The sequence below is a fragment of the Condylura cristata genome, unplaced genomic scaffold (assembly GCF_000260355.1).
Source record: "Condylura cristata isolate star-nosed mole 26May11 unplaced genomic scaffold, ConCri1.0 scaffold00017, whole genome shotgun sequence".
NCBI lineage: Eukaryota > Metazoa > Chordata > Mammalia > Eulipotyphla > Talpidae > Condylura > Condylura cristata.
The window spans coordinates 1,617,908-1,628,087 of NW_004567118.1; the positions used below are offsets into that span (position 1 = coordinate 1,617,908).

Here is a 10,180-nt window from a genome sequence, read left to right on the forward strand (position 1 = left end):
CTGGACGAGAAACCTGACTTCCGAGAGCCTCTTCCTAATTTGTAAGACAATGGCGGCAGCACTGGACACCTGACAGTGTGTCAGTACTTCACAAGAACGCCATCTGGCCAGAGGCCCTGCCTCCAGTCTGCCTCCCTCGCTCACCTGGTTCCTGATGGCCTTCTGCAGTAGCTCCTTCCCTCTGCTCATCGGCACCTGACAGGAGAGAAGAGCAATGAGGTTACAGTGCAGACTACCTGGGCACAGATGTCTACGTGGAACTGGCTGGGAGGCCTTGGAGTTGAGTCCCTTGGGAAGTCAGGAACAGTACAGGAAAAAGGGGTGGCAGAAATGAGAGCCCCAAGAACCTTTCAGAGGTCAAGATAAAGCCACGCACGAGTACAGGTCACTCATAGGTAGCTGCAGCCAGGCAGTGCGGGCCCCGGTGAAGGGCATTCTGAGTCCCAGGGCGTCAAGAGCCCTACGCCTCTCCTTGAGAGTTTCTGTGCTTTCCGGCAGAGTGTGCACAGCAAATGTTTCACCTCAGAAATGGTCTTTTCTCCCAGGAAGTACTGTCCTTCATCACGATCCCATATTGTGTGTCCATAGAGACTTGCACATTAGCCCAAATTAAATCAAACAATCAGAAGAACAGAAACCTGGGGAAAGCCACGCTGCAAAGATAAGATGCTTACTGTCAAAAATGTCCCCAGGCTGCTGTCCATGGAGCAAAGCAGAAGGTAGTCGCCCCTCAGGGAACTGCTGCCCACCCAAGCCCAGCAAGCCCTGTCCAGTGACAGGGTACCCGCTGTTGTGAACCCTACTCTAAAGTCCCACAGTGAACACACACCGCAGGAGGAACATTGATGAGGTGTGAGGTTCCAGGGCCATGAGAAATATTCTTAGCCTCAAATTCAAATGCAAGAGAAAATTAAACCAGAAGAAACTGAATCCTTGGACATCTACAGGCTCACTGAGGCTTATTTCCTTCTCCTACTCTGCAAAGTTCTTACCGAGTCTACAGGTTTCGGTGCAGGCCTGGCGGGGCCGCCTCTCAGACTGCCCGTGGCTGGGGGTGTCTCGGGCCTGACCTCGCCAGGGCTCGGGCAGCCCCCGTGGCCTGCCCCGCGGCTTTCTGCCTTCGCCTCCTTGCGGCTGGACACGATGTAACTCACTTCTTTGCTCAGAAAACCCTCAATTACCTGAAAGGAGATCACAGAGGTGGCTGAAAACCAAAAGGCAGATGTAGAATCATCAATATCAAGAGGTTGGGGAAGGAAATCTTGGCTGCCAGCAGTTCCAGAATCAATGTCTTTAAATAGGCCAAATGCAATTCTGTACCGAGTCCCCAAGAAGATAGCGTCCTGAAATATAATAGTGTTTATATATAATGCAGGTTTTTTCTCTAGAAGTGCTGTTCCCGACCTAAAGGCCAGAGGCTTGAATTATTTGACCAGTCTGAGTACGCCTGAAGCAAGAGCACACTGGACAGGCTGGACAAGCCGAAGAGCAGCTCGACGAAGCCATGATTTCCTCAGACACACTGGGCCATCCAGGCACCACACGTGTAATATGCCCACACTGCCAAAAGGAGCCCACAACACGCACAAAAAGGGTCCGGCTGCTGGTCCTCCACGAAGGAGTCTGCTCTGATGACTCCTTTGGACTGAGTGGGTCTATCCCAACTCCGAGGCCCAGAAACCAATGCCATGCCTGAGGCACAATGGCACTTACCGCACGGCTGTGGGAAGAACAGAGATGGTGGTGAGCTGGCAAATGTGGAACGAACAACTCTCGTTTTCTAACATTTGCCAATTTCTATGGAGTAAACACTCCTACTATGGCTGATTTCAAGCTACCAAGGTGAGGTACTGACTGTGGAACCGGAAAAAGATGCTAACAATTGGCTCTCGCGAGCGAGCACCAGTCAGCACCAGCACGCTACTGCACACAACGGCTAATGTCTTCTCCAGCGCGACGCCTGAGAAACCTGGCGCCTTGGTTGGAAACAGTTGTCTGGGCTCTTCAGAAAGCTAAACATACGTCACCAAACAACCCAGCATTCCACACTTAGACAAATACCCCAAAGAATGAAAAACAGGGACTTAAACAGCTACTTGTAGAGCAAGATTCATTGCAGCATTATTCACAATAGCCAGAAAGTGTCAAGTGTCAGTGAACGGGAGAAGCAAAAAGTGGTAACTACACAGAGCAGGACCTTACTTAGCCATAAAAAGAAATGAAGTCTGAGGCCTCCCTGGTGGCCTAGGAGTTAAGTCTCAGTGCTGTCACCAAGACAGCCCACTGGCATGGCTGAATTTGATCGCAGGCTAGGCTGCTGCCCCACATGGCACAGCAGACCCCTCTTGATTCATCTGCTGTTCCCCTCAGCAGTGTATTTCAGTCGATCTGCCTGTTCTGCTCCCCACTCTGGTGAATCCTCTCACCCACACCTCTGGCCTGTACCCCAGTTCTTATATGCATAAATAAATAAATCTTAAAAAAAAGTTTCCCATATAGCGAGAAGCCACACGGCCAGCACCAACGCCAGACATGTGAGTGAGGTCAACGTGTGTCCTCCAGCTCAGCTAACTCCCCAGGTAGAGGCAGCCGCAGGGATGTGCTAACGGGAAGAGCAGAAAAACCACCGTGCCAGTCCACAGAATAGTGAGAAACAAACTGCTGCTTGAAGCCCTGGTTCTGGGATGGTTTTTTATGCAGCAAAGGCTAAAGAGTAGATCAAACTGAAAGTTCGGTTCAGCCCACTTGGAACGTTTAATTCCCCCTCTAGCAATCCCCACTGCTGAGTTTCTTTATCTGAGTTTGCTAGTTTGACAGCAAGGACCACCGCAGTCCAAGGCACTCACACAGCTTCCCAGCCCCCCCTTTTTTGGCCAAACACTGTCATACTGTTTTCTAAACACAAGAGATAGTTGTGTCAGCCCCTTACTACATACATGGACCATATAACATGTGCTTTAAAGAGCTCTTCAGTGAATTCAAAACCTGCAAATGTTCTTTTACCCAAAATTGTTCACCACTCATTTATATGAGCTAAAATTTAAAGCCTACATGACCAGAGGGTAACAGTTAAGTAATGCATAATCCACTTAAAAGAGTATTATACTTGACAATGATAGGAAAGTGCTAAAGCTTTTCCAGATGTGGGCAAAAGCCGGTGGTTGTGTCCTCATGACCACAGCAGCACAGGAAATATCACCTACTGAAGGAAGGCAGGGAGGAGACAGAGTAGATGCATGGTTATCCAGGACCTGGAGCGGTAATGGGGTTACCCACACACCCGTGAAGATACTAAGAAGCACTGAGCTGTGAACTTCAAAACGTGAGCTGTATGGCGTGTGAATTATAATAGCTCAACGGTGCTGTGAAAAAGAGAAAAAGAGCCCTGAAGAAATAAATACCTTAAAATGCTGGTTGTCGTTTGGAATAATTTCAAAATTTCTAGATGAATACAATTTTCCTAATTATTAAAAAGAAGCTTTCATTAAAAAAATTACACTTAAAACTACTCTGGAAAACATAGTAATACTGGCTGAAAATACCTGAAAGTCACAGGTATGACCCCTCTCCAACTCCTGCCTTACAACATATAAAGGTGTTTGTGTCTTAGGAGAGAAGCAGGTTACATACCCCGCCCAGCTGCTGAATGGCTCCCGTCAAAAACTGGAGATTCTTGCCAGCAGGCAGGTCCAGGTAAAAGGACTTTCCAGAAAAGGGCTGCCTCCTAGCACTTGGCGATCTCTTCTGGCATTTTTCAAAACAACTGGAAACACCCAGTTGAGCTCCTGGAGAACAAAGAGGAGTAAAGTGAGAAGCAGGAGGTAAGAAGGGTCCTACAGGCCACGCAGCTCTCATGGGCAGCACAGGCCCTGGGGATTGTGCGCACAACGATGAGCGTGAGACAGCGCTCTTCACTTCAGGAGTGCTCAGCTCAGAAGCAGCCGGCACGCTCAGACACCGCTGTGGGAACGCCAAGCAGTGGGCTTCACTCTAGAAAAGAGTTGGAGAGTTTCTTGGACTGCCTATCAGTGAGTCCAGGTAACACAGAGTTAACCATGACCCCGATGATAACAAGTGCTGGTGAGGACACAGAGAAACTAGTCTTCATGTTTTGGTGGTGGGAGTGTAAACTGGCGCAGTCACGGAGAAAGTCAGCCAGGTCCTCAAGAGGTTGAACACTGAAGTCAGCAGAAGACCCAGTTTTTACGTTTCTAGGTATACACTCAAGAAATAAGTGCATTATCTATATGATAACTTGTAGACAGAGGTGACAGTGGTATTAGTCATAGGAGGCAAAGAGTGGAGCCTCAGCTGGCCATCAACTGAGGAATGGAGAAAGCGGGATATAGACAGCCAGACGCCGCATTCACAGAAAACAGGAATGATGCCGGCCCGTCCTGTGGTGCAGCGGGTTAAAGCGGGAACTATGGAGCAGAGCCAGGAAGGTGATCCAAATGAAAAAAGTGAAGAAGAAAGAAACCTGAATCCTAAAAGTAGAGTAGATTAGGGAACTTTTTCAGAAGGAATCAGGAAGATATAAAGAAATGGAATAATAGGAAAATTAAGACACTCAGAGGACAGGGACAGAAGTGTCACAGCAGAGAAATCGCAAGGGGGAAAATTACACAGAAAAGAAAATACTTGAAGAAATAATACCTTAAATATATGTCAACATAAGAACTTCTGCACGCTCCTCAAAACCCACTAAAATGACAAAGAAGTGAAAAAGGGGAAAGACACTAGCAAGAAGATGACAGCAAGCAAGAGACACTGTAACATTTTGGAAGCTGGAAAAGAAACAGCTGAGTGAAAAAAGGAGACCAAAAGTAACTGCCTCTGAATCAGGAAGGGGCAAGCTGGAGCTGGAAAGCCCTGAAACTGGAGGGACCAGGTATGATCAGTGCTAGAATGAAACAGAGGCTGCAAAAGACCTACTTAGAAACAATTTACAAGGAACAGTTAAGATTCCCAGAACCCAACTCCACCCCACTCCAGCAGAAGACTAGAGCAGTGATTCTTAACTGGGGAAGGTCCTCCCCAGAGGAAATGTCTAGAAACATTTTCGTTTCTCAAAACCGCAAGGGGTGTGTGCGCTACTGGCATGCAGGACATAGAAGCCAGAAATGTTACTTACAGGACGACCCCCTACAACGAAGAATTATCTGGCCCAATATGTCAATGGTACCAAGACTGAAAAATAAACCAGGAGCAGAGAGAGGACAGAGAGATGAAGCCCCAGTGAAATACAGAATAGTGAGACCTATAGACCTCTTCCCTCAGTGAGCTCCCAGGATGCTGACACCACACTTACACTCAGCAGACAGAGGAGGACTTACACTTGCCAGAGGCCTGGGAGGATTCCTCTCTAGACAACTGATCGGCCCTGGACAAAAACTACGAATCAGTATATCCGGGGTCTAGCCTATTATGGATTGAATATTTGTAACCCCAAATTCGTATGTGGAAGCCCTAACCCCAGTGTGATGGCATTAGGAAGTGTAGTCTTTGGAGGGTAATTAGGTTTAGATGAGCTCTTGAGGTGCAGCCATGTAATCGGACTGGCATCCTTATGAGAGGAGCAAGCGAGCACATGAGTGCACAAAGGGGCCATGTGAACCATAGCAAGGTGGCAGAGATCTGCAAGGCTGGAAGAGGGTCCCCACTGACAACAGAATCCTTCGACACCTTGATCTTGGGACTTCCCAGTCTAAAGTACTAAAAAATGAATGTGGGTTAAGCCATGCAGTCTATGGCATTTTGTTATGAGCCTGAACTAGAACTTTCTCTAAAATTGCTAGGTTCCAGCTTCAGCCCAACAGTTGATAACCCCCCTCCAACTTCTAAAAAGCATTTTATTTCATTATTCTTAAGAATGAATGGATAAAAGATCCTCAGACATTTAAAGAAAGCTCCTTACAAGGGATCAGAATAAGAGCAAGGCTCAGCAAAGAACTCAAAGGATGATGGGCCTCCCTGGTGGTGCAGGGGTTAAAGTCTCAGCACCCTCAAGCTATGGTCAGTCACTGTAGCATGAGTTAAGGAGGAATCTGATCCCCAGCCAGGGAGTTGACCCACAAAGGAGCAGCAGACCTCTCCTGTCTTGCCTGCTACTCCCCTCAGCAGTACATTTCAGTAGATCCAGCTGTTCTGCTCCCTACTCTGTCTCTGGTGAATCCTCTCACCTTTCATACCTATGGCCCACACCCCAGCTCTTTTATGCATAAATAAAAATGAATATTTAAAAAAATAATTTGAAAACAAGGGTGAAATAAAGGTATTCTTAGATATCCAAGCCTCAGAAAATGTATATATAAAGCCCCTTTTGAAAATAGGCACCCTTGGAAAGAGTTCTCCAGCAAAAAGATTCAGAAGCAAGGAAGAAGACATGGCAAGGAAGTATAAATAATTTAGTAAAATGTAATCCTGTTTAAAAGGTAACAACCAAATGGCGGGGCTGTAATAATCCAGAACTAAAACTCGATATTATAAAGAGTGAGGGATACAGAGGTACTATGTGCTAAGTTAGTTTTATAACTGGCATGAGTGTTTAATTTTATTGATCAACTTAAGAGTTCTATATCAAAACTGACTATGAACAGATGTTCGATAATTTACTGTACCCTGCCTTCCCATCTGTCTGCTAATCTTACTGACACTATCAGGCTGAAAACTGTACATGCATGTACACACACACACACCCCTTGCCCATAGTACACGTGTATGCATACACACACTTCCCCTTAGGATTAACATTTCTCGGCCTTTCCCTCCCAGAGACAGTGGGCAGGAGTAGCAATTTGCCCTCACGCTGGTTTGGATCATTTGCCTACCTAGGTCTGGAGCCTGGAACCTACTCTCAGCCATGGAACTCCCCAGGCCAAGGCAATCCTCTCCTGCGAAAGAACAAAACGCCAGCTGAACCACATTCACAAGCCTGCGACCTCGCACCCCACCCCCTCCCCTCAACTTGCCGCACGGGAGCCGCACAGCAGGGCTCGACCCCAACCCACTTCCCACCTCATCCGCCCCCGTTTCCAGGCTCTTTCTCGTCTCAGTCCTTCCTGCACCCCTCAGTCTCGGTTCCCAGATCTCCCGCGACCTCGAGGCCACCCCATGTATCTCTCATCTCCCCTGCCTTCCCCCAGACTCTTAACCCCCTCAGCCGCTCCGCGCCTCACCCCTCTGTCGCCTCAACCCCCGCGACCCAAGGAATCATCGCAGCTCCCAGGAGCCCTTCCCGGCCCCTCTACGCTCCGGAGCTCCCACGCCTAACTGCCCCGCACTTCCCGAGTCCACTTTTAGACCCCCCTGTACTTTCTTCACACTGAGACGCCCCTTCGTGCTCGTCGTCCCCTTCCCGGCCTCCGTACCCTTCCCGGCTCTTTCCTCAAATCCTCGGCTCCTTCCCCCTCCGGCTCCTTCTCAAAGCCTCCGTGCGATAACCAGCAGCTCCATGAGCGCTTCCAGACCTCGGAGACCGGCCGTGTCACCTCACGCACGGCATCATTCTCCAGCCGCTTCGGCCGCCGCTCCGGTTTAAATTTCCTGCAGACTCCTCCCCCGACAAGTGTAATAGCTGCGACATCTACCGTACGGTGGCCCGGAAGGGACAACATCCTCCGTCTCCGTTTCGGGTCAGGCTCGGCTGGCGCGGCTGGCTCTACGTTTCTCGGCTTCTCATTGGATGTCTCAGAGGCTTCGCGTCTTCATAGCCGGCAGAGTAGGAGCTCTGGTGGCGTCTTAGAGACTGTCCTGCTCAGTTGGTTTGAGTTTCTGGGAGTGAGGTTAATAAATAGCAAAGCAAATCGAACATGAATACAGTTTATACAAGTTCCACGTGTACATACATACACCTTCACACCTCTGTTTCTCTCCCTTTTCTCCCCAACAAAGTTTCTCTAAAGAGGTGTCCGTTCCCCCCTTCCAATCATTTCTTCACTCACCGAATTAAAGACTTTGATCCTCAGCTCTCCATTAAAACTGAGCTTGTTCAAGCTAACGGTGACTTCCACCGGTCCGCTTTGAGATCCTGAATATGAAACAGACTGGTACTGACTTAAGACGTTTTCCTCTTTTTGCTTCCATTTCTGCCATCTTTCTCCGTACATCAGTAGCTCCTCTTCTGCCTGCTTTGCTGGGTCCGACACCACGGCTCGCCTTAGAAATGTTGGGGTACCCCACAGCTCTCTTTTCGTCGTTATGAATATTCCCTAGAAATCGTCCAACTCCATGGCTTTACAATTCAGCTCTATACTAATGCCTGCAGAATTCCTATCTTTAGTTCTGCTCGCTCTCTCCATCTCCAGATTACATATATAAATGCCGGCTGGCCATTTCCGTGTGTGTGTCTATTAGGCACCTCAAGCTTCACATGTTCGAGATAGAACATTCAGACCTCCACCACTCCCTCTACCTAACCCCTCTTACCTATTCTCACAGATTGCCCACATTTCCATAAATACCACATCATCCACTCAGTTGCTCAAATCAAAAACTAGAGATTACCTTTTTTGTTTTTTCTTATTACCACATACTTGAAAAATAAGCTCTAGCAAGTCCAAAGTACATCTTGAATGAGGCCATTGTTACCAACCACCCTATTCTAAGCTACATAGTTTCTTTTTTATTTTCTTTTTAAAAGATTTTTTTATTTATGCCTATAGAACTAGGGTACAAGTCAGAGGTGCAGGGGCAGTGTGGGGAGCAGAACAGGCAGATTGATGAAGTACACTGCTGAGGGGAGCAGTGGAGAGACAGAAGACTGCTGTGGCATGTGGATCACCTCCCTGGCTGGATCAAATTCATGCTCAATTGGTCTCAGAGCTTGGTAGTGCTGTGATTTAACCCATTGCACCACCAGGGAGGACCCACGCCATGTAATTTCTTGTCTTCAATTTCTAATACTTTCTTGAGTAGTTTCTTCTCCCCAATATAATCCACTCTCCATGTGCAACCAGAGTGCCAGTCCTTAAACTGTGTAGTATGTGTGTGTGTGTCAAGTACTTGACATTCCTGGAGGGGGGGGTGCTCTCCCAGCAGATCATACATTCTTAGATGAGGCTTGCTTTGATTAAAGAGAAAAGGAAAACATAACACCATTCCAAGCACACATGTTAAGAGCCAGTATGGCTGACCAAGCACTCTTTTTTCCCATCATGCAGTCCTAATTATCCTACCAGTAATGTTACTACCATGGTAGTAAGTTGACAGGGCTTGTCTTGTCACCTTGAGTTCCTTTGTGAAGATGATGTGGAACAGAACCATAATTTGTAAAGGATGTATAATATGAGCAAGAAATGGACCCTTGTTGTCATAAGTTACTAAGATTTTAGTTACCACTTAGCATCATCAACTTTGCATAATCCTCACAGTTCAGCCATAAATACTGAAAAAAAATGCTATTTTCACAATAACAAGGGCTCACAATTCAAATTTTTCTTTCTGATTTTTTTCTCAATTCCTAGGAGGAAGTGCTTAGATTGATTTAAAAAATACATTTCTTTTATCACAGAACAAAGGCTGACTTTCTGATATCTAAAAAATGTGTACAAATAGATACAGAGTATGCTAACAACCCATGTGAAAATGAGTTAAGAAACAATCACAGAAAAGTAAATACAAAGAGTTTTCAAATGTGCTCAACTCACTTAAAATAAGAGAAAAGCAAATTAAATCTGCACCCAAAGCACCATTATTCACTTAACACACTGGCAAAAGTCACTGTGTCTAGATGGTGACAACCTGCCTTTCATGGGTCATGCCAGCTCCTGTGTAAGGCTTTTGGGCAAACAACTAGAAAGATTGTGAAGTACATATTTTACTGCCCAGGAATTCCACTTCTTGGAGTTAATCTACAGATAGACTCACACATATTTGATATGACTTATGTTATAGAAATATCTACTACAGCATTGTAGAAACAAAAGATTGAAAGCAACCTGAATACTCATCAACAACAGGCAATGGATTAAATAAATGATTGTATAAACAGTGTAACACTATATAGCAACAAAAAGTAAAGTTACCATAAAAGATAAATGTAGGACCTCCTTGTTGGTGCAGGGGTTAAACTCTCAGTGCTATCAAGCTATCATCAGCCACTTCAGGCGAGCTTGATCCCTGGCCAGAGACTAAACCACATGGTGCAGCAGACCTCTCTTTACTCACTGGCTGCTCTCCT

The 10,180-nt window shown here is 46.7% G+C and overlaps 1 protein-coding gene across 1 annotated transcript in view; it reads right to left on the reverse strand.

Annotated features, from left to right (window-relative positions):
* DBF4B (DBF4 zinc finger B) overlaps window positions 1–7,511 on the reverse strand; it is an 18,634-nt gene extending 11,123 nt beyond the window's left edge. Inside the window, exons 1-5 of the mRNA XM_012726009.1 lie at window positions 7,371–7,511; window positions 6,831–6,893; window positions 3,631–3,785; window positions 993–1,181; window positions 145–195 (exon numbers count right to left, since the gene is read on the reverse strand). Coding sequence (XP_012581463.1) covers window positions 145–195; window positions 993–1,181; window positions 3,631–3,785; window positions 6,831–6,864 — 429 coding nt within the window. The 5' untranslated portion in view covers window positions 6,865–6,893; window positions 7,371–7,511. The remainder of the gene's footprint in view (window positions 1–144; window positions 196–992; window positions 1,182–3,630; window positions 3,786–6,830; window positions 6,894–7,370) is intronic.
* Between the last annotated feature and the right edge of the window lie 2,669 nt (window positions 7,512–10,180).